General features: G+C 39.9%; 1 protein-coding gene across 1 annotated transcript in view; it reads right to left on the bottom strand.

Moving 5' to 3' along the window:
• GUCY2C (guanylate cyclase 2C) overlaps positions 1–24,889 on the bottom strand; it is an 86,254-nt gene that overhangs the window by 8,923 nt on the left and 52,442 nt on the right. Inside the window, exons 17-23 of the mRNA XM_048500906.1 lie at positions 18,786–18,918; positions 16,338–16,475; positions 13,253–13,341; positions 11,191–11,282; positions 3,024–3,182; positions 1,205–1,397; positions 609–783 (exon numbers count right to left, since the gene is read on the bottom strand). Coding sequence (XP_048356863.1) covers positions 609–783; positions 1,205–1,397; positions 3,024–3,182; positions 11,191–11,282; positions 13,253–13,341; positions 16,338–16,475; positions 18,786–18,918 — 979 coding nt within the window. The remainder of the gene's footprint in view (positions 1–608; positions 784–1,204; positions 1,398–3,023; positions 3,183–11,190; positions 11,283–13,252; positions 13,342–16,337; positions 16,476–18,785; positions 18,919–24,889) is intronic.

The following is a 24,889-nucleotide window of genomic DNA, read 5'->3' as shown; positions in this document are numbered from 1 at the left end:
TCACTGAGTATATGAGCTTGCTGCTCATATTATCCTATTGTTGTTTCATTGTTGTTTCATATTATCCTATTGTTGTTTTCTGCTGATGTAATACCATTTTTCTTCCTTATATCCAGACTCTGTATCATGCATAATATACTGTGCTCATGGATATTTTTGTAATTCTAATCCTAGCACATTCCCATTCAATGTCTGCTCATACATATTGTATAGACCTACACTACAGTTATTAGATATTTCTTCACATGGGTTATTATCTATTTACACTGTGTAATCAACTTTGAGTCTTGATGCGAAAGGCACACTATAAATACATTAAACAAATAAATGCCCATGAAGATATGTATATGATACAATGGGCTGGATCCTGTGGATCTATTATATTTATACTAGTGCCATCCTTTGGCACAGAGACTTCCTCTGATACTTTAGGATTTTCTGAATCAGGGGAAGGTTTCTTGCACTGTGGAAAATACAACTGTTAGCAGAACAAATCCACAGGATCCAACCCATTATGACCTTCTGTCATCAATTTATGAAAAATCAAACAGAACTGAGAATTCATCATTGTTTGTCTTTATCATGTACATAATAATATCACTCGGTACCAGAATGTATTCCTATTCGAATCCATATAGGAAGGCCTGGAAGATGCTGGAGTTCAAAGGATCCCATGAAGCTGAGTATATCCAATGCCATCATAGAAATATCCACTGCATGACGATTGCCATTCCTCTTTGGTAAACCACTTACTACCATATATGCATCTCCAATGGTCTCCACCTGTTGAAATATGAGCTATAGTCACCATCTTCTCCTGAGCAAAGAACCACCATGATCAGATATGAGAAAGGCCTGATAAATGTTACTGTTATTCTCTGCATTGGACAGAAGGAAGGCTAACCACCTTAGAATTAACAAACATATTTATACAGACATTTTCAATTGCAAACAATATTCAGGCTAGGAAGTCTGTACAAGACTACTTTTCTCTGGAAAGCTGCCCTTATAACATCTAAAATAAAAGCAGAAGGAAGCCTACTTTACTTCTACATTTTGCAGAATTTCAAAAGAGGATGTCTGAGATAAATAATTCTCACTTTTTGTTTTATTTTCCTTGAGTCAGAGGCAAAGATCTGTTTTTGCTTCCAATCACTTTAACAATTTGCCTAGCCTTCTATGCCCTGTTCTCAGTTTTGGTCACCTTGTAAACATCATGATGATCTAGAATGCGATCAAAGTTCTTGTAGATCTCATTTAGCATGTCCACCACTTCCATAGGAGTGCTGTATTTACAGATGGTTGTGAAGCCCACAATGTCACTGAAGTAAATGGTAACTTCTTCAAACAATTCGGGTTCTACTAGTCCCGTTTCCTTCAAGGACTTTACCACTGGCCTGTCAAAAATGGAAAATATTTCTAAATGTAACTTTAGGCTACATCTACTGCTTGGTTATTGTTATTGATGGTCATAGTTTTTTGAAGAATAAAGTTAATTTTATTTTTAATAATGATTTCAAGGCACTACATTAGTATTATTTAATTAAATCTCATAATGCTAATGATTTGGCAAATTATTTACAGTTGTGAATTGAACAGACGGGGCTTTTTGATCTTTAAACTCCCCATTCCAGAGAGCTGTATGCACCACACTTTGCTCTGCACTAGAGTTGCCAACCTCCAGGCCGTAGTTGCCAATCTCCTATTATTCCAATTGATCTCCAGGCAATAGAGATCAGTTCACTTGGACTCTACAGCATTATAACCCATGGAGGTCCTTCTCTTCCTCTCCCCAAACTTTCCCCTCCTCAGGGACCACCCCAAAATCTCCAGGTATTTGCTAGGCCTGGCGACCCCATATCCTTCTGGGGCCCCCCCTCCCAAAACCAGGCTCCCCATGCCCTGTCCCCAAATTTCTTGGTATTTTCCAAGTGGGAGTTGGCAACCATACTTCCACCCCTCCTCTTCCTCCATCACACTACCACCTCCCATTACCTCTTCGTTCTCCTTCTTTCGTCCCATTGCTGCTACCTTCTCTCCCCCCTGCTGCTCCCCTCTGCCTCCATCACTTCCTCCTGCCAACCCTCCTGCTTCCATTTTCTTTCTCTCCTTTTGACAACTTCTTACTTTTCTAAAAATGACCTTTTATAAAGGATTGCTAGACAGCCTCGTAAAGCCAATGGTGGTTTCACAAAATGTTAGCATTGTTTTTGGAGCCTTCTTTTTTGAAGGAGGAGTAGGATCTGTCCCACAAATCTGGGGTTTTTCCCTTGTTATAGAAATAGCTCCTCATTCTGTACCTGACCATGGTTTTGCTCCACACTCTGGAACCAGGTTCAGAATTAGATTCATAGATTAATGATTAGGTTAATATGATCACATTTTCTCCTTGACTTAATTTGCTTGCTCAGAACCAGACGCTTACGTTCTCAAGCACATTGTTCCTTTTTCTTAACAAATATGTTTCAGTGTCAGTTTGGGTAATTATATTGTAGCACCCACAACTCTGACATTTACCAACAGACTTCATGAGTCAGGTACAGCTTGTTGTGAACAAAAGGGCTGGGAGGAGGTGAAGGAGGACATCCTCTCTCTCCCATCCAGACAAGCAGCAAGTACAGCAGACAAGAAACAGGTGCAGTTAACCTTTTCCCTTCTTCTTCTGGACAAAAAGGCTATCTGGCAGTAGAAGGCATCAATGAGGGAAGAGTGAGAGCTTGGGATGAAATATTTAAATCGAACTGGAGTCCACAAGTTGCTAACGTTTGAGAAATGTGCTAGAATAAACATGCATTAATTTATAAGGTGGTAAAAGAGTGTCTTTTTGTTTTCTGAAATAGAAAAGAAATAATACTCTGGAATTGTCTGCAGTTAAGTTCTGTAGAGACAAGCACTGTAAATGACAACAAAATTAACATATGAATGAGTGCTATGGATTGTCAGTTACTCACTCTCTCTCAATGATTTCTCACATGGAAGCCCCACACTGGTAATTGCTCCAGACAACCCCTTGCAGCACTCACCTTGGGAGAAGCATGAAATTAAGCCTATCAGCTCTATCCCTCTCTGCTTTGTACAGCTGTGTCCTCTCTTCTACTAAGCATTCCAGGTTTCGTGAATACAGCTGCAGTCGACGGATTAAGGTGTCCATGTAGCTTTCATTGGTTTGGTTGTGGTAGTTGCTGGCAACATTGCAAGCACAGAAATGGTAAAAGTGAATTTCAAGACAGCAAAAAGAAGCTAGTGATAATTACTTCATGTGTGGAAGCCATACAACTAAAATGGAAATCTCTGAACTTCTGCTTCTGATCACTTTCAACTTGGAAAAAATAGCTTGCTAAGAAAAGTTTCTAAAAGTTATAGATGAATCTTCTAAGGAAAGTGTGTGTGTGATAGCTTTATTTGGGATTGTACACTACTGGGTTAGATTTGGAAAATGCAAGAAATTAATACAAAAATGTAGTGAACAATTCTGGATAGCACAGACTAAATGTTCCAACATTATTTATATTTCAATGACATCTATCTTCATTATCTCACCATTTCATTTACCTCAATTTTTATCATTCCCCGGTCCTAAAGTGCTTAAGACAATATTGACTCCTGGGAGTCAATGGGACTATTCAAGGGGTCAATAAATGCATAGGGGTCAAAAGGGGGACAATAAGCACCAGGGTCAATTATGAACTTTTGGGGCAAAAGCTAACATTTGTATAAGAAATAAAAATGCATAAAATGTTCAATAAATTTAAATTACAACTTATTGATGTATAGCTGATATGTAGCCCCACAGGACATTACACATTGTTCTTATACAAATAAAGACATTTATTATTTATAATATTTATTTATTTATTTAACATGCCTGGGAGTTGATGAGGGATGAAGGATTCCATGAAGGAGTTGATGATCTAAAAGGTTTGGGGGCTAGGTGATTGCCTGGTTCTTTCCTCCCTCATTTTATCTTGCCAACAACTCTGTGAAGTAATTTGACTGGGTGGAATGGGATTTGAATTTGGATCTCCCTGATTCAAGTCCAACAGTTTTTAAAGTGCTACAAGACTTTTTTTTTGCATATTACATTGGCCCTCCTCAATAAGATCAAGACATCCACACTTTCTTGCCTCCTTAGATTTGATAGAGGGACATGGAGGAAATCAAATCAAATTAATCAAATTAAAATACACAGACATGGTTAACATAAACAAATTGCTTTCAGCTCAGTTTGGCTGGGCTTTATTCTGTTAACCTTCACATTCTAGATATTTAGCTAATATAAGCATTTTAGTAAACATGTAGTATGTTTAAATATTAAGTGGATATTAATCCATAACAGAATCTTCTAAGATCATGGTACCCTGGCAAGAAAGTTTGTGTTCTCCTTATCTTCTGCTAGATACAGTCTGCAGTGAGTTTGTCTTTTCACAGCTGCCATGCATTGAGTTGACATTCCCATGGAACTATCAATTAAGATGCCCAGGAAAGGGACTTGGACGTCTTACTCGATAGTTCCATGGGAATGTCAACTCAATGCATGGCAGCTGTGAAAAAGGCAAACTCTATGCTGGGGATAATTAGGAAAGGAATTGAGAATAAAACTGCAAAGATTGTCATGACCTTATATAAAGCAGTGGTGCGACCGCACTTGGAGTACTGTGTTCAGTTCTGGTTGCCACATCTCAAAAAGGATATCAAAGAGATAGAAAAAATGCAGAGAAGGGCAACAAGGATGATTGAGGGACTAGAGCACCTTCCTTATGAGGAGAGGCTGCAGTGTTTGGGACTCTAGTGTGAGGAGGAGACGTCTGAGGGGGGATATGATTGAAGTCTATAAAATTATGCATTGGGTAGAAAATGTCAAGAAAGAGAAATTTTTCTCTCTTTCTCACAATACTAGAACAAGGGGGCATACATTGAAAATGCTGGGGGGAAGAATTAGGACTAATAAAAGGAAACATTTCTTCATGCAATACATTATTTGGTGTTTGGAATATGCTGCTACAGGAGGTGGTGATGGCCACTAACCTGGATAGCTTGGACAAGGGACCTGGACAGATTTATGGAGGAGAAGTCGATCTATGGCTACCAATCTTGATCCTCCTTGATCTCAGATTGCAAATGCCTTAACAGACCAGGTGCTTGGGAGCAGCAGCAGCAGCAGCAGCAGCCCATTACTTTCACATCCTGCATGTGAGCTCACAAAGACACCTGGTGGGCCACTGCAAGTAGCAAAGTGCTGGACTAGATGGACTCTGGTCTGATCTAGCAGGCTCTTCCTTATGTTCTTATGACAAGCCTATCCTGGTTTTGTTATGTTATCATTATTGCCCATTCTCTCCTCCTCCTCTTCAGTCATCCCTACTACTGAAGCAGATGCCAGATCCTGAGAGGGAGAGAGAGCTGAGTTTTTAGTCAAGACTACTCTTATTGGCTAGGCTTATCTAGATTAATGATTGCTTGTTATATGCACATGTCTTACGCTGGGCAGATGATACTAAACAGCTTCCATGCCAACAACTCTGAGCCTTTTTTGCTATCTGAAAAATAAGTTTTCAGGACTATCTGATGAGTGAGGGAACCTGACCACAGAACTCCCATGTCTTGCTCAGTAGTACTCTCTTCCTTTTATCTTTTTATTAATCTGCCACGTCTTTCGTTGAAATGCTCTGTGGGGTCCTAGTGCCTGCCTTCATTCCTGTCCAGTTCCCTTTTTAGAATAAAGAATCGTATTCAAGCATCAGCTTTGTCAAAACCATTATAATAAAGTCCTCCCTTATCAGCAATATGTGATCTTTCCATACATTGAACCATCTTGACATCATGTCACATAAATATTACTGGCTTTTCATGCATAGTCCTGATAAGGATTAGACGCTGGCTAACTCCCGTAAAACAACAAAGATTTAATGGCATGTTAGAGAGCAAAGACTAATAATCAACTCTTGAAACAGAACCTAAAAGAGAGAACACCTCTAATAAAGCTTTGAAGAGACGAAAACAAAACCGTGAGTCCACTAAAATACTAAAAGATAAAGTATAGCTTAAGCAAAACATGGCTTCAAGGAAACTTTCTATGTGAACTAAAACAGATTTGTTTTCAGAGCTAACAAATCAGATAAAGGCTCTTTGATGATCTTTTACTAAGAAAAAACAGATCAACCTGATTGAAAATGATAAAGACATACAAGACTTGTCAAAGAAACTTTCTAACACCAAGGAGAGGATTAAAATCCAGGAAACAAATAGCAGCCACTTTGACGACATTGGACTCTTTGAAATCAAAAAAAAATAGCCTCTCAGATAGACAAGACGCTGCGAAACCCTCATTTTTTTAATTGGAGTCCCGAATGGAGGATCTAAACAGATATAAAACCATTTGACACAGTGGTTCAATTCTCTATAAAACATTCCAACCATTAATCGAATCGGGCTAGATAGAGCTCACAGGAGGATTTTCTAGGGAAACAGAATTCAGACATTATTTTCAAATGTACCAGAAGAGATCAAAGAAACATCTATACAAGAAGCTGAGAAATGCTCAGCCTTTGATGTATAAAGTTGAGAAAATTTTGTGAGACAAGATCTCTACCAGAAACGCTGCAAATCAAGAAAACACTAATGCCATATGCAAACGCCCATTTAAAGCAAATAGAAGATTTTCAAGGATATTACCTAATGGCTTATCCTACATTTTGAAAACAATCAGAAATATATATAAGAACCCCAAGAGGCACAACAACTCTTGATAAACTGTCTCTCCTTGAAGCTGCAGAACCCTCAGACAGACAGTGATTCAGAAGAAGATGACATGTAGGATTAGGCTGACTTCACAAGATACCAGACGCCTAAAGCCAAAGAAGATAACATGCTTTTCAAGACTTCTTCAAAAAAATTTCAAATGGCTATATAACATTTCTACCCCTAAGTACTACAGAATCTAACTGAATAACAATCACTCAACTAAAATAACTCTTGTATGTAGTTTTGAAGATATTAAAACAGTAATCTGCTCTAACATTGTTTACTTTTAACAATCTTGGGAAGGTCTCTAGACATTTGTTTTGAATAGTATTATCTAGTTTTAACACTGTTTCAGTAAACATCAAATGGGCGGAATGCCCAGACAGGAAAAACTCTCTGAGGGAAAATAGGTTGTAAGATGCAATTTAGCTGATATGTATGTATTTTAGAAGCATTCCTTTATTGAAATCGTTATAAGAATCTCTTTTAAACTGGATTGATTGCCACAATAGAGAGAATTGACTGAATATAAGGCTTGGGAGGGAAGACCCAGAGGCCGAAAATCCAAGATGTGGGAGGGAGGAATCCTCCCAGAAATTCAAGGAGAAGGGGAAAATGAGGGGAAAAAAGAATGAATATGAAACAGCAGCAGTCCAAAAATAGTAGACAAAAATTATTAATTTATGGCAGGAGATTTAAAACTTGTATCTGTAAATATTAACGGATTAAATTCCAATTTCAAAGATTTTAAACTAGCCAAACTAGTTAAGAAAGAAAACTGGGATTGGTTTGCATCCAAGAAACACATAAAAGAAAGAGAGATATTGTCTCTTTAATAAAAGCTACCGGCTGAGAACCTTATGTGAATCAAGGGCAGAGGGAAGGAAGAATGGTGTTATTTTAGTGAAAAATAATATAAACATACAAGCAAAAAAAAAAAAATATTGAAGGGATCAAAATGGGAGATGGATTTTGTTGCTAGTTTCCTTACTGAGATACAAATAACACTAATGAACTTATAGCGTAACCTAACAAAGTAAAAAGTATTCAGGAAACAATTTAACATACAAAGGGAATATAAGGAGAAATTAATAGTGGGAGACTGTATTAAGGGATTTGAGAACTTATAGCTTTAAAATGGAATATAACTAATATGTATGAGGAGACGGAAAATCACAACAACCAACTTTCTATTCTAACAGACATAAAAAATTTACATACATACTATATTCTGACAAAGAACATGGAGTCTTATACAATGTAGAGATTCAGACACAAGAGGGTGTCAGACCATGTTCGTGGTAGCTAAGCACCTGACTGGCAAAAGAGGACAACAGTATAGATGGAGATAAGGAATAACATTATAATGAAGAAATGAAAGAAATAAGAAGATTTTACAGGGAAGGAATGAAAACTATTTCTTTAGAAAAATAAAACACCGGTCTCTGATCGGATGTTGTGGATGCCCTCGGTTGGGCAGGTAATGAGAGGGTATTGTATAGAAATACAAAAGACAGAAAAAGGTATTGGGGCCAAGGAAAGACATCAATTAAGTGAAAATCAAAGACTGCAGAGACAACCACAGAACAAAAAATAATATAACTGGACTATAATGAATTAAAAACTACTAAATAAACAACTGAGGAATTGGATCAATTAGAGCATGGAAAAAAGACACATATCAAAAATCACTCTAAAGAACCAATATAAAGTCAATGAAACAACTAGCCACCATTTAAAGAAAAAAGAAAGAAACAAAGAGTTAAATCAATAATAAGTGAAACAAAGAAAGAATAACAGGAAACATAAGAATTAGACAAAGGTTTGCACAATTTATCAAAAAATTATTTAAAAGGATAGACACAGAAAGGATAGAGGAAATACATAAAAAAGATCTAACACAGGAGGGAGAAACAAAGCATGGAGAAAGATATAACACAAGAAGAAATAGGCTTATAATAAAGAATTAAAGACCAACAAGTCTCCTGGTTTAGATGGATTTACAGCAGAGTATTACAAAGAAATGGCAGAACATTAATCTGAATTACAAAGGTTGTTATATAATAAGATTAAAGGGACAGAAAATACCAGAAAACATGGAGAGTAAAACAGAAATAATCACTACATTAAAACCAGGATGAATCCAGAACAGGTTGAAACCACAGACCTATAAGTTTATTAAACCAGGATTATAAAATATTTACTCAAAATATTGTCGAACAGAATAAAGGCACATTACCAAAATAATTGGTCAAGATCAATATCGATTCTTGAAGGATAGAGACATTAGCTATCCCATAAGAAATGTATTGAATGATGGAACATGGTAAGGATAAAAACATGCCATGATAAAATTAGATGTCTATAAAGCATTTGACACAGTTAGTCACTTATTACTTATTCCAAAATAATGGAACAGACGGGATTTGGAAAGGGATTACTAATGATATTAAAATAATTATATAAAACAATAAAAGCAAAGATTATGATAAATAATGGATGATCGGAAGAAATTAGGATAGGAAGAGGGGTGAAAAAAGGATGTCCATTTCCATCATTATTTGTAGTAGCAATGGAATACCTACGGATAGAATTAGAAATAATGGTAGATCAAAGGCTATAAAATCAATAAAGAAGAAATAAGATTAAACTTATTTGTAGATGATTTATTACTAATAACAACTAACCCCAGAACTTTAAAAGAATTAAAATAATATTAGAAGATCCTTTCAAAAGCATTCTGGTTTGTGTGGTTAATGGAGAATCTGGAACCTGGGAATAAATATAGAAAAAAAAAACTACTAAGAAAGAAATGGTGAAGAAGAAGATTAAATATTTAGGTATAACATTAACAAATAAGAAGGAAAAGATGTTTAAACATAATTAATGGCACATGGAAAAAAAAATAATGAAGCAATTAAAGGAGGTATAAGGGAAGAATCTATCTATTTCTAAGAGAATAGTAGCATTAAAATGTGTATAATGCCAAACTCTTCTATCTATTTCAGACTTTGCCGCTTGGAGATTAAGAAAACAATTAAAGAATGGGATAAGAAAATTAAACTATGGGCATTTAATCAAAAGAAACCAAGAGTGATGAATAAAATAGTCTATAAGGTCTAAAAACTACGTATTAAATTCCCAAAATTACAGGAATATTACTTTGCGGCATTTTAAATAAAAAGTTTGATGGAATTCAAATAGATAAAAGAGACAGATGGATGAAGTTCGAAATGAAATAAACTTGAACACGGGTAGCTTTGAATATATTCAAGTTGTTCAAAATAGAAAGACAAAAACTAAAAGGTCTCTAGAAAGGTGTTAATTTGGAAACGGGGAGAAATGGAAGGAAGCCGATGCTAGGCTAATTGGTGCTGGCACCACTCAAGGAAAGTTAATGGTTGGACAGGGGAAGGAGCACAAACAATAAGATCTCTACACAGACAAGGAATATGTAGCACAACTGCACAATGAAAGAGGAGAATAATAACGCTTCCAAATTTTATAGAGAAAGGAGGTAAAGAAATTGGTTACCATTAAGAGGAATCTGGGAAAGATAAAATTCCAGGAGGGAGGAAGAGGTATAATGAAAGTTGTATAAAAATATGAGGAAAGAAAGACAAATATTAGATATATACAAAACATGAAGATCAAGAATTCAAGGATAAGAATCATAATGGAAAAATGGCAAACAAGATGGAAGGAAAGACATAGACCTCATTAAAAGGATTTCATAGATAATATGAATAAAAAAAATAAAATAGATAAATATGCAGAACTAGAGAAGAAATTAATATTAAAAAATGGTATAGAACACCTAAAACAGTTGGCATATATGATAAGTGGCTCATCCCAAAATGTTGTACTAGGAGAAAACAATATATACCCATATGGCCAGAATGTATAGAAGCAAAAAATATGGAAAATGTGATAAAAACAATATAGAAAAAATACAAAGGTAAAAATAAAGATAAATATAGATTTACCATTTATATAGGTATAGTGGATTATACCATAATAGAAACAAAGAAAAGGAAAACCTTCAAATTCATGATTAGAGCGGTCCATGCAGTAATATACTAGTGGAAGGACAAAAAATCTGACAATGCAGAAATGGTTGAATATGTATAGAGCAATTACCTTAGAAATTTTCACACAATGTCAAGAAACTCAACATGGCAAGAAAACAAAAGGATATGAAGGAGATTGATGAATTCAAAGACTGGCTAAACTAAATTCAACTACAGAAGAAAATGGACAAGAAGATTGAAAAGAATGGACCTGCTGCTGCGCATCTAAAGAAGAGAAGAAGAAGGAGGGAGGGGGGAGAAAGGGGGAAAAATGATATGGAGGATGTATATAAAGTATACAATATAAATCTGTAATAATTCCGAAATATCAATAAAAATATTAAAAAAAAAACATAAATATTACTAAAGTAATTCTTACCTAAATATCTTAGCAAGGATACTTTCAATTTTCTTAAAATCAGGTCTCTTCTCTGGGTCTTCTTCCCAGCAGCTTTTCACAAGAAGATATACCTATGAACACATAATCCAGATTGTAGCTATACCCTTTCTCATGGAAAGATGCCAGGAAATGTGGGAATTAATCCGCCACATCTTTCTGGATCTTCCTTTCGTTGAAATGCTCTGTGGGGTCCTAGTGCCTGCCTTCATTCCTGTCCAATTCTCTTTTTAGAATAAAGAATCGTATTTAAACATCAGCTTTGTCAAAACCATTATCCTCGGCATTGTTAAACTTAGCACTTTGAAAAAAGAGCATTTATATTGCTCCAGACAGTTATCAACAATACTTTTGTTTTTATACAGTTGCGCCTGCCATTTTGTTACCTGCATCAGCACAGAGCCTACAAAATGGCGGGTGTAACTATATAAAAATGAAAGTATTGCTGATAGCCATCTGGAGCAATATAAATGCTCTTCTGCTCATCAGTAGCACATCTGTCTTGTCAGGATTAAGCTTCAGTTTATTAGCCCACATACACTGCAAATTTGCCTTCAGGCACCAGTTCAGGATTTCTACAGTGATAACCCAACCCAAATTTCCAGAGACCTAACACCTAGTAACCACTAGTTCAACAACCTTGCTCAAGAATAGAACATTTGAGATTGGTGAAAGATTACTGAGTCTCCTGAGTCTGTGGGCTTTATTTTAGAAGGCTGAGGCAACCACCCACTCTATTTCAAGGCTGGGGAAATCACCCCCTTTCACAAGGAGGCATTAATTACTTCTCAAATCCAGTTAGCCAGCCTCCCCTCATTTCCCACCCCCATCCCCACAATAATTTAAGTAACTAGGAAGGGCAAGGGACATACAAGCAGGTTGTAGGGTTCAAACTTCAAGAATCCCGTCCACATCCTCAGACTGAATAAACTGAAAAGTATGCCAAATAACTGGACAAGTTGGCATCCTGGCACTATCTGATTGCTCAACTCTTGACTGCCCATCTTTTCTCCTAAAAGCATTCTTCCTTACGATTTTTCTGAGGAGTTCTAAAATTAGAAGTATTCCCCAATGGATGAAGACATTTGCTTTGACCTGGATAATCCTAGGCTAGCCTAACTCATCAGATCTCTGATGCTAAGCAGGGTCAGCCCTGGTTAGAATTTGAACTGGCGTCCTCCAAGGAATATCATGGATGTGACATGGAGGCAGGCAATGACTAACCACGTCCAAATGTCTCTTGCCTTGAAAACCTACCAGCTGTGACTTGATGGCATATACACACAGAGAGATAGCATGGATACAGGAAAAATTCAATATCCCTTCTGTCTTTTTCTCATTTCTTTAAATCCCCCTTTATCTACTTTATAGGAATTCAGCACAACACATGTTCTAACAGTTGGTTCTGCTGATGTAATATATAGGACCTTGGGATAAGACTAGCAATGATTCAGGATGGCTTTGAGAAATGCAATTTTCAGAATTCAAAAAATCCAATTATAATCTGAACCAGCTATTCCCGGTATCTTCTTATGTGTATCTTCTTATGTAAGTGCAATTTTCCATATATATTAAAGTCAGCCTATATTGTATTACACCCTCAAAAATGTCCAGCAGAACAGTCACTTAAATTAGAGGAAGGCTCCATGGTCTGGAAGAAGGCTTCAAACTTTGCCAGTAATTCAGATCCCCCTTCTTCCTAAACTGATGAATACCTCCCTCCTGCTATTAGATATGTATTTAGTGATCCATTCTAAATAATTTGGAGTGAAATTTTATGCTACCATGTTGTATGCATTATAAAGTTTCGTAACTATAATACCCTGGAATTGCTAATAGAAAACTTTTTTGATTTTAATTTTAGCAGTCATAATTCTATTGCATTGATTTACACTGTGTAACCTGCCTTAAGTCTTAGTAAGAAAGGCAAACTATATATAAATGTAAATAAATAAACTTCCTCCTGTCAAACTTGCTGGTTTAGGTTTGTGCATAAATATTGCTTTTCTATGGTGGAAATGATATTATTTCAACATAATCTTACTTCATGCTCTCTTTCCTCCACTGAATCCAAAGACAGATCTGGCCGGAATGGTCTTGGCCCTTCGCTGCTCTCAATTCTATAAAGTTTCTCTAAAGCAAAAGAGAAGTTCAACATTTAACTAGTCATTATACAAACACAATAAAGCTTGAGAAGCAGAGTTTCTCTAGGCAAGCAGAATATTGGAAGAGTCAAATTCAGGAATTAAATAGATGGTTTTGTATATCACCATCTATTTAATTCCTGTATTTGGCTCTGCTATGCAGATCAAAAAATCCACACAATGGAGCAATTTGGGAACTGAGTAGGAAAACCTTGACTGAAAAAGCATACCTGCTAGGGTTGCCCCAACAGCCCTGCTCTCAGAGCCCAAGTAAAGTTTGAAAAGGGAACCAGGGTTATTTTTTAAAACTTGCTTGAAAATGGCTGCAAAGATGTAATTTCTCTCACCTTTACAACCATCCTTGAGCAACCTGAAAACAATCTGCAGCCTTTTGTCACAGGTGTTTACTTGTTATTCACTGACCTTGCAATGTATATCTGCTTCACTGCATAATAAATTATGCAAATTATAAAGATATTTGAAGCAAAGAAGACTCTATTATAATTGTTCCAGCAACATTTTGCTGACAGACTGTTTATTCACATACCTAATAATTATATTTTAACAAAATATGCTCAAGATCATACAAGTTCAACTTGCAAGCAACAGTGGGTGGGTCATTTTAAAAATCCTTTTCCAGCTGCTGTTACTTTGGGCTCCTTTTTCAAGAATGGAATAGAGGAATAAAACTTTTTGAACTTTTCCCTCTTTTATTTTCCTGACATAATATGCCACCCTAAGGGACTTTCAATGCTGATAAGAAAAATTTACAAATACTTATATTTACAGGCAAAATAGGGTTTAAAAATTTATTTAAAACATTTCTATGCCAACTTTTTACCCAATTCAGGGTCTCCAAGGGGGTAAATATTAAAATACTAAAACTGTTCAAACTTTATAAAGCACTGCAAATACAAATATGTATAAAATATTTAAAACAAAAACAAATACATATAACACACAAACAGGAAAGAAGGCTAGTATGTATCAGTGAGGGAGCATCAAACCAGACAAAAAAGTTGTCACATGCTGGAGGAAGACAACAATAGGGGGAGACAGATGAATCTTCCTGTGGATGGAGTTCCAGATTTTCAGTACCAAAACTAATATGGCCCCTTTTTTGGTTGCCACCTGTAACATATATATACACTCAGACAGTAGAATGTTGAGAGCCCAGAGGTATGACATGGAACTCCATGTGATTGGCTAGAGAGAACTGCAGAGTGTTCTTAGCCAGAGCACTGAGAGTTTTGGTGACAAAACTGAATTGAACATCAGAGGGAATAAGCTTCTGTTACAGCCTCATTCTGTGGTGGCTGAGGACCAGTTCCAAGTGAGGCACTAAAAACAGTGACCTGTATGAACCTTGTATCAACTGTAAAAAGATACTGAAACAACTTGTAAATAATAACCTCTTTAAACCAACCTCTTGTGTATGTGTGTATAATCCTTTGCCAGAAAAACTTCCTGATTTCGTTCTTATAAATAAAAACATTTGATTCTTTGTTAACTTTATAAGCTTCTGCCCGTTCTTTATTATGTTCTGATATTAAGGAAAAGGTTATTTAAGTGTCCCTATAAAGTTGTTAATTTTCCTGTCTGCAAAGTGCCCGAGTTGAACATCTAAAGAACACTCTTACTGTTTGATTTAATTTATAGAAGTGGAGAAAAACAAAGTGGATACACAAATTCTAAACCACCACATCACACTACTGCACAGAGATACTGACAGACAAAAGGGCCACCCAGGTGAGAGGCGGGTTACATGAACCTACCCTCACCTTGGACCATTCACATGGCTGGCAATTCCAGGACCAAGCCCCAGGGCCATGTTATGGCCTGCATGGCTGTGCAGGTGGGGGCCGGGGGCTGCAATTCTCTAGTTTAATCACAGCCCCCAAATGTGGCTCACAGCTGTGGCCATTCACTGAGCCATGACTGTAAGCCACGTTCAAATAAAAGAATTACTGAAAACGTGATTTTCAAAAAACCCATCCTGCAGCCAATAGTGTGGGTGAGGGGCAGGTTAGACCCATGTTGGGGCAGGAACATTGCGAAGTTCCTGGTCAACATGGGTTTTATCCTGCCCCTCACCTGTATGTATTGACCCATGTGGAAAGTATTATCGACCATTAGAATTTTGGAGGGATTTTTTTTCTGTGCATGAGGCAGTGGAAAGGCTTAAGGGCAACAATAACCCTCCCTCTCGTCATACCACCTAACTAGCATCAGTTGGTTGGGGAGCAAAAGAAGGTCCTCTAAAGATTGGTAAGGTGGGTTTATATGAGAGTAGGTGGTTCTTCAAGTATAGGACTTTAACGGTCAATATCAGCTGAAACAAGACTGAAGTGATCCTTATGACTTATTCCAGTCAGCAATCTTGTCACAGTATTCTGACAAGAGCAACCTCCATACAGCAAACTGCTGCAGTATAACCTATATGTTATCAGAGAATGCAACATGGTGGTAAGATCTCTGCTGCCCAGGAACAGCTACAGTTCACTCACAAGCTACTGATGAAAGTCCATAGCACTTATAGCCTGGCTTTCTCAACGAGCCTCAAGATGGGTTGGGGAGGGGCTATAGCTCAGTGATACAGCATTTGCACGGCATGCAAAAGATACCAGTTTCAATCTCTGACATCTTCAACTAAAAGGGTCAGGTGGGAGGTGATCAGAAAAAGTTTAAGTGGACAATACTGACTTTGATAGACCAATTATGTGTGCGATTCATTATAAGGCAACTTTATGTGTTCATGGATTTCAAAATTTCAAAATAATAAAAATATAATGCTATAAAACAATGCAATAAAACTACCAAAATTTACAGGCTTCAAAACTATAGGCCTATTCTATTTGCACAAATATCCTCTTGAATGATTCCATTTTTACATATATTTTTTCAAAGAAGATAGTTTTGAATGAAATTCCACATTTTGTGGCAGAGGCCTAAGCAAGCTTTTGTGACAGTAAGATCCAACTTTACCTTTATGGTTGAAGCAATAGTTGGTGTAGAAGGTCTCCCTACGAAGTATGATCTCTTGTGCTACAATTCCATAGCTGTACACATCACCTTTTTGAGATACATCACCATGGCGAAGGTGTTCTGGAGCAGTCCAGAGATCTGAAAAGCAAGACAATAGACCATGTTTCTCTCTGTTTGTGTGTGTGTGTGTGCGAGTGTTTGTGTGAAGCTGCATACACATGACAAAGATTGTTAAACCCTCAAAAAGTCCTCCAGTGGTACAGAAGAGAAAATGGTGGCTGCAAAGAGCTGGCAGAAGGGAAATGAAGCTGATATGGGCAGGACCATTGAAAACATGTACACTCCTGTCCAAATAGTTTGGTAACATGTTTGGACTGCATTCTTTCCAAGATTGTACCAAAGTAGGATTGAGAAGGAATGTACTGAGAACAGGGAAAGGCAGGAATGTAAATGGTTAGAGAATGATATCATGTGGATGCTCCCCAAAACCCACTATAATTTAGAAGCCAAGTGAAAGAAAATCCCCATGTAGATGCTGCATTGAATAGGGATGCTAACTCCAGGTGGGGCCTGAAGATCTCCAGTCTACAAAGATCAATTCCCTGGAGAAAATGGCTGTTTTGGATGGTGAACTTTAGCATTATACTCTCGCTGAGGTCTGTCCACTCCCCACGCTCCACAGTCAAAATCCCCAGGAACATCCATACTCATATTTGGCAACCCTAAGCCTGAGACAGAAAGGCCCAGCAAACAGAGTTATAGCTTCTTCAGAACTGAATCCATTCCCACCAGTGGTGAAGCAACAATGTGGACATCTGGAGACAATTGTCCCTAGCGCCCCCTTGTTAGATCATATGGGGGTGGAAAATTGCCTCCAAACCCCTCCCCCCTTCTCCCCTCAGTCTGGTTGGCCTGGCACCGCCCCAACAGACTGCTCCAGCCTGCAGGGGCCCAGCAGAAGCCTTCCCTTCCTTCCCCCACCCAAAAAAACCAGCCAGACCAGCAGAAGCCTTCCCTCCCTCCCCCCCACCCCAAAAGGCCAGCCAGACCTGCAGAAGCCTGGCAGAAGCCTTCCCTCCCTCCCTCCCCCCCACCCAAAAAGACCAGCCCGACATGCAGGGGCCCAGCAGAAGCCTTCTCTCACTTCCCCCACAACCAAAAAGGCCAGTCGGGCATGCAGGGGCCTGGACAAAGCCTCCCTCCCCCAGTAGATGATTCCAGCATTCCAGCCTCTGCATTGGTTTTTTTTTAAGCTGAGAAAGGGATCCGCAGAGGCTGGAGCACTTCCCCCCTCTCTCTCTGAGAAGCTCCCTCTCAGAGAGAGAGGGGCACTCGCAGGATCAATGGGCAGTGCCAGCTCTCCCAGCCCCCACCCCATCCCAGCAAGCTTGCTCTGCCCATGGATCACAGGATCCATGGGCAGTGCCAGCTCTCCCAGCCCCCACCCCCATCAAGCTTGCTCTGCCCATGGATCACAGGTTCCATGGACAGGACCAGTTCTCCAAGCCCCCCCCCCCCATCTCCTTTGAAATGACCTGGTGCAAAAAATTGTTGTTTGGTGAGGGAGGGCAGTCGCCTACAGGGGGAGGGGGGTGCAAAACTCAGATTGTGCCCTCGGCTCCATTTTTCTTAGCTACGCCTCTGATTCCTACAGTCTGATTTCCACTACCATTCCCATGCTTTGTTAAGTTCAATAATATTGCAGAAGCTTCATTCTGACGAACTGAGAACCAGAAACAATGTGAAAAATATCAGGCCAAAATATACAGATTGTAGGAACAGTATGTTCTGATCTTAAAACACCCAAGTCTAAACTATGTCATAACATTTTTAATGTAAAGACTGACAGACAACGAATGGGTGATACAGCTATTGTTATCCTAAGAAATATATTTATGTCTTTTGGCATATTATCATGTCTGCTTAAACAGGTTTTGCAAGTTTTTGAAGTAGTACCTGTCTAATGAAAACTTAAGGTATACACCATAATGTTCTGTCTTGTCACTTTCAACTTTCTGGGGAAAAGAACAAATCCACTGCCAATCTTCAGTCATAGAGATGTATATATCAGGTTATTTCTATATATATTTCTATCTATGTATATGTAACAGAAATATGTATCACTACACTACAGCTGTTGGCACAACTAAAAGTCAAAAGATTACAATACGGTGATACCTTCTCATGACATCTTAATGTGTTATGTCATTTTCTGCTATTGTAGCACTGGCTGAAAGTTGTGATCAAGTGTGGTCAAGTGGAGGCACTAGCCAAAATCATTTACAATACTTAATCATGCCAGAAGTATGACACCATGTTCAAACAACCTATGCTAAACAGGGTTTTGTTTTTTTCACACTGATCATTCTCCTCTTGCAAAAATACATCTGTGCATTTGAGAATTCTAGAACTAGGAAGGAAAACAGCTTGGTAATATTTCTTACATACCTTTTTTAGATTGCAGAATAGAATTGCATCCAAAATCAGTTATCTTTACCACCATACGGTTATCCACCACACAATTTGTAGATTTAAGGCGGCCATGAACTTCTGTTTTACTTGAATGCAGGTAGGACATTCCCTATGATTTGAAGAAAGGGACAGATGTTGTCCGACTGATTTCATCATTTTCACTGAATACAACAGTAATGTGGCTCAACAAATGACACATAAATGTGCCATTTTTTCTCTACCCTGAAAGTTATACTAGCAACACAATTACATTATATGGCAAGAAAAACTATATGGTCATCTTTTGTAACTCCTACATGTCTTGGGTTGATTTTGACCATGTCAGCAAAATGCTGCTTGCATAATGTTTTAAATGGGCTTGGGAGTCTTTTTTATATGAAAACAAAATTTGAGTCCAATAACACCTTAATGAGCAACAAAAATTTTCCAGGGTACAAGCTTTTGTGAGTCAAAGCTCACTTTGGTCGATTCCCCACTGACTATTAAACACGTGATACTCACGGGAATTATCCAGGTTTGGTGCAGAACTCCCCACTTCACCAGCGCCCAACATGCATTCATCCCATTTCTGGCGCTCTTCTACCCACCCACCCCAATCACGTGTTTTTCCAGAACCTGCTTGAAAGTACACCTTTTTGAAAAACACGTGTGGAATCTGGAGCAGTTGGGAAAGTTTGGGGGTTGAATCTGGATTCATTTTTCCCACCGCTGGTGGTGACGTGGAGCCTCCCATCCAATGAGAACACAGTGGGCTGTGTGCGATGCGCGCGCAGCCTTTTTTTTTATTTTGCAAACCGGAGATCCACATGGATACGAAGCTACATGGGGACGGTTTTGACTGATTGACTGAGTAGAAGGCAATATAAAGCAGTGCTACATGTTGTATCTGACTCATGGAGGTGCACGGAAACAGGGCTTTGCATAAATTGCCCGTTCATCTCCACGTAGAGTCGTTCTGCGCATGCTCGCGCAGACGTGGATCTGCCAGGTGGAATATTTAAAAAAATTCCCACCCCAACACAACGCTGTAGCCAATCAGGAAAGCCCCTGAGTGGATCGCGCATTCGATCCGTCAACAGTGGGGAGTCCTGCATTGCTGCTGTGTTGCTGGGAACAAGGATCGTTTGGGGGCCACAAGCTGCAGTGGGGACCATGGAACCGTGATCAAAAGGTGCCGAATCTTTCCAAACTGGTTTGGATCTACATTCATTTTTTCTGTTGGGAATCAACCTTTGTCAGTTTCTTTTATGACTTTACTACCAAAAGTTAATATGAGATCAGCTTTCCTGGAGGCCATATATAAAGGGAAAGTTCTTATAGTTCAGTAGCCCAAAAATGTATTGTGTAATTGGATATTTTTGAAGAGTAAACATATCCAATGAATTTTGATGGAAAGCATAAGGTTTTATTTCCTCTTTTATGCTACTTATCTATTAAGCATATTTCACCCCCTAATTTTGGGTAATACTGTGGTGTATTGCCAGTTTTATTGGAACAACATTGCTCTTGGGGTGTTTAACCCTTTCTTCCCCAAATCATGTCCACAACAGCTTCCCCACTTGTTGTCGTCCCATGGGAAGACCTCCCCTCCTCAAACAAATGGCAGCCTAGATGTGTATATATGATTTTGATCTGCACAAGTGCTCTGTGTTACGTTAAAAAAAGGAAAATGTCAGAAGATGCAGTCTTAGATTTCTTGCATAATGTTTGCTTGGTTCTTATTTTTTCAAACTCATGGAAACTTTCTCTAGTTTCTGCAATTTCAGACTTCAAAAGCTTCAGTACTGCATCTTTTTTTTGTCTACCTAATCAGGAGAGAAAAGGCCACACGGGGAATAATTGGCTCACCCTTACCTTGAAACACTTATAGCAGACATAGTTTTAGGAGGGAATGAACAAACAAACTAAAAAGCCACATTATATCTAGGAAGAGGGATACTGTAAATGTACATAACTGTAATTCTGATCAGAGTTTTTCCTTTTCATTGTATGTCAAAGTTTCTTCTATTTCCATAATTTATTTATTCAGAGTATTTGTATAGCCTGCCTTCTCCTGACCCTGTAGGAGATTTTACCCTTAGTTCTTACATTTTGGATGAAGGAACAGAACTGCTATCTCCTTCTATACCATTTTCTATCCAAAATTACTGGTTGTGCATTCATCTAATCTTCCTATCAATGTTTCCTTAAAAAGAAAAAGGGACAGCTATTCTTTTGAGATTTATTTTCTTCTAACCAAGAGACAGAGCACAAATTACTAATTGGATTTTCCACCTTCATTGCCCTTGAAGGTGCTGGAATTTCAGATGCTAGAAGGAAGGACATTGGTTTCTCTGGAAAGAGGAAAGCTTTGTGATTTAGAAACTGGTGAGGGATTCCAGAAGCTTGGCTCAATATCGTGATCTGCCAAAGATGTTTCAGCTTGAGTTTTTAAGAGTCATCTAATATGATGCCAATTCTCTATCACTGAAATGCAAATATTACCACAATGCAAGCTCACTATACATTTCCCACACTGCTGACAAAATTACCCAACCTTGCTGTTCCTATCTGAACTCCACCCAATTATCTCATTATGCCCATGAATCCTTCCTTTACCATAGAATGTCTGAACCTTTTCAATCACTTTCCTCTGCCAGAATTTTTCTTATTGATCTCAATCTTTAAAAAGCCTCAAACCACTCATCTCTCTTCCATGTTGCCAGCTCCTCCCTGTTTCTCTAAATGCTCCTATCAAGATATCACTATCTCAATATAATAATAACAAAGAGTTGGCTTTTTCGAGGAACAGTAAAAGCAGGGTCTCTTTTTGGCTCCACCTCCCACACTCTACTTTCACTCTCCCCAGAGATCAGGACTGCTATTGAAAGCTTTGTTTCAAACAAGCCTCTATCTTCACTTGCGGCAGCAGCAGCATCAGGAAGAGAGAGTGTGTGGGTGAAGGGGAAGAGAGGGCAGAGACCTATAGAAACATGGGATCATCCATGTCCCCGAGTGCATACCTTTTGGTCACATGGGGAGGTGTTGGGCACTGGTTGCCCCCCCACGACCAAACAGTATGTGCCCCAGCTACATGCCACAAGCCCTGCCCCCCACATCCATGCAGGCCAGCTTTTAGGCAACCAAACACCAAACAAGCCAAATGCAGTCCTAAATAAAATAATCTGCAACTGCTTCCTAAAAATCTAAAGTGAGGGGGCTAAGCACACTTCAAAAGTGAGGGGGCCAGGCATACTTCTCAAAGAAGCCTGTTCTGTAGTTACAGGGCTGCCACTGAAAAGACCCTCTCTCACGGGTGTACCACCCATAGGGACATGGGGACATCCATGCTCCCCGGCGCATGCCTTTCAGTCACGGGGGGGGGGGGATGCCGGAAACCAGCCGGGTCGCCACAGCGCTGTGATCCAGTCGGTGCCGGGGCGCCATTTGCTGGTGCCAGAGGACGGGCCCAGCTTCATGGCCTGGAGGCCTCTCACGCACTGGGAGATTGTACTGGTATTTTCCAGCTGCGCCAGCAGTGCCCAGCACTGGTGCTGAGGCCATGCGCAAAGGGGATGCTCTGGGCTCCTGCCTTCCCCTGCTGATGGGGAGGGCAGAAGCCAGCCCATCCCTGCTGCACCTGTCTGAGTTGCCCACCAGAGCTGCCACAGTAAATGGAGTGCAGGGGGGTGGGGAGGCCAGCAGAAGCTGCTGCCCCCCCCCCCAATCGGGCAGGAGAGGCGCCAGGGTGGAAGGGGACCCACAACAGTGTTGCCCCTGGGCACCATTTCCCCTGATACGCCTCTGCCTTCTCTTGTATGCCCACCAGACAAATTTCTTTGGTCTATGGAACAGTAAGGAGGGCCTCTCACTGTGATCTTCATTTCCAGGCAGGAACATGGGAGAAGACAGTCTTTCAGATAGCCTGGTCCCAAGCCATATAGGGTTTCAAAGGACAAAAACAACATTTTGAGTTGTATTCTTAAGGAAAAGTAGCAGATTAATGACTGGACATTCTAATGAGTGCTTTCCATCCAAATAAGCGGAAAGGGGAAGGCACCACAGAAGCCAGCAGCCATTATTGCTTGTAAACAACTGATTTTTTTTCTTTTTTTAAAAAAATATTTTGCTTCTTCTTTCCAAATTGTTTAAAAGCTTCATTGTTTAAAAGAAATGAAGGCCTTTAAGAAAATTGTATGTGAGTAGGTTAGACAAGAGCAACAGCAGCAAAACCATCACACATTTAGATGGAAACTAAAGAGGCAGTAGAGTACTTAAACTTGTACTTACTTGTTGCACCCTCTTGGTTTTCCTGATACACCCTTTCTGCTACTGAAAAGGCTAAATGAGCATTGATTGCACCATCAACCCACACATAAAGAAATTTGAATCAGGAGCTTGTTTGAGACAAAGTAATCTTCCAGATTAAGCAAGGGGGAATCCCTGCTTTCCTGACTTAGAGCAAGTAGTAACATAGTTTGAATGCAGTGTGCTGGAAATGAACAAGCACACTCTATCAGAGTTTCCACACATGGAGCTTAAAGCAGTTTGTAATGCAAATACAAAATTTTCCATGACCAGAATGCTGTTTAAATTACAGAAGTATCTTAATCTTTACAAGTGAAGTTTGCAGGCAATCTAAACTTTTGAACTGTGTAAAAACACCTTGATCATCTTGTAGGTGTTTGATTGTGTTTCCTATCAACAGTATTTGGCACTGGTGAAAGTGTGGGACAATGAGGTGCTGTTTCATGCTACTATGGCAGGGGTCCCCAAACTACGGCCCGCGGGCCATATCAGGCCCCTGGAAGACATTCATCCGGCCCGCTGGGCGGAAGCGCATATCCCCTTTCTCTCTCTCCTTTTCCTTCCTTTCCCACGCTGGAGCGCAAGGCCACAGAGTCCCCCACTTCGAGGTATCCATTTTCTTCAGGAGAGCTAACCTCTGCAGCTGTAATTCTTGTGGGGGGGGGGAACCTTCAGGAGCCCCTGGAGCTTGGCACCCCAACCCCCAGGTTTACAAACACAGCCTCAAACACGGGCGACTCGCTGCTCATTCCAAGCGGCTGGAGGGGATTTGCACCAATGCAGCAAGGGGGGGGGGGGTGAGAGAAAGGCGGCAGAGCTGCATTCAGGCTCAGCAGCCCGCTTTTTCAGGATTGTTTCCAGATTACTGGCTACAACCCATTTTAAAAGGGAGAAAAATTTCTTCAGCACATTAGTGCTCAGTGCTTTAAAGTGCTCCAGGCAGCCCCTGGAGCTTGGCACCCCGACCCCCAGGTTTACAAACACAGCCTCAAACGCGGGCGACTTCCGCTGCGCTCATTCCAAGGGGGCCGGAGGGGACTGTACCAATGCAGCAAGGGGGGGGGGGGAGAGAGAAAGGCGGCTGAGCTGGGAGCTGGAGACCCTTTGCTGGGAAAGGGGCTTAGGCGGAGCCTCAGATCCTGCGGCTGTTATGCTGCAATCCTGCTCTGAGTTTCTCCGGTCCGAGCCCATTGGAATGAAAGGGTTCGCCCACCATAATTCTCTTTAGGATTGCGCTGTGCACCACGTTGGGCTACTGAGATTGTCATAACTCTGTTTGGGATTGCATTTCAAAATAAAATATGTGCAGTGTGCATGGGAATTTGTTCATAGTTTTTTTGAGTCCGGCCCTCCAACAGTCTGAGCGACAGTGAACTGGCCCCGTTTAAAAAGTTTGGGGACCCCTGTACTATGGTCTACAGCAGACCTGGGCATTATACTCGACCCCAGCGGGCCATACATCCGCCCGCTGGGATGACCCTGACTGGCTCCCTGCTGCCGTGCCGGGGAGTGAGGTGTCTTTACTTGAAAGTCCCCGCAGAAGCTGGCAGCCAAGGCAACCGGCTTCATGAAACGGGGCTTTCAAAGTGCCTCTCAGCCCTGCCTTGCTGAGGAGCTTAGGTGTAACGCTTTGAGCAATGCCCGCAGAAGTCGGTTGCCTTGGCTGCCCGGCTTCTCGCGGGGTTTTCAAAAGTGCTCTCGCCCCCCTGCTGCTTTGGCTCCGGCTCCTCCAAAAATATTTTCTATGACTTATGCAAGTGCCCCATGGAAAAAATAATTGCCCACCCCTGGTC

The sequence above is a fragment of the Sphaerodactylus townsendi genome, linkage group LG06, assembly GCF_021028975.2.
Source record: "Sphaerodactylus townsendi isolate TG3544 linkage group LG06, MPM_Stown_v2.3, whole genome shotgun sequence".
Taxonomy (NCBI): Eukaryota; Metazoa; Chordata; class Lepidosauria; order Squamata; family Sphaerodactylidae; genus Sphaerodactylus; species Sphaerodactylus townsendi.
This window is presented reverse-complemented; position numbering and strand designations above follow the sequence as displayed.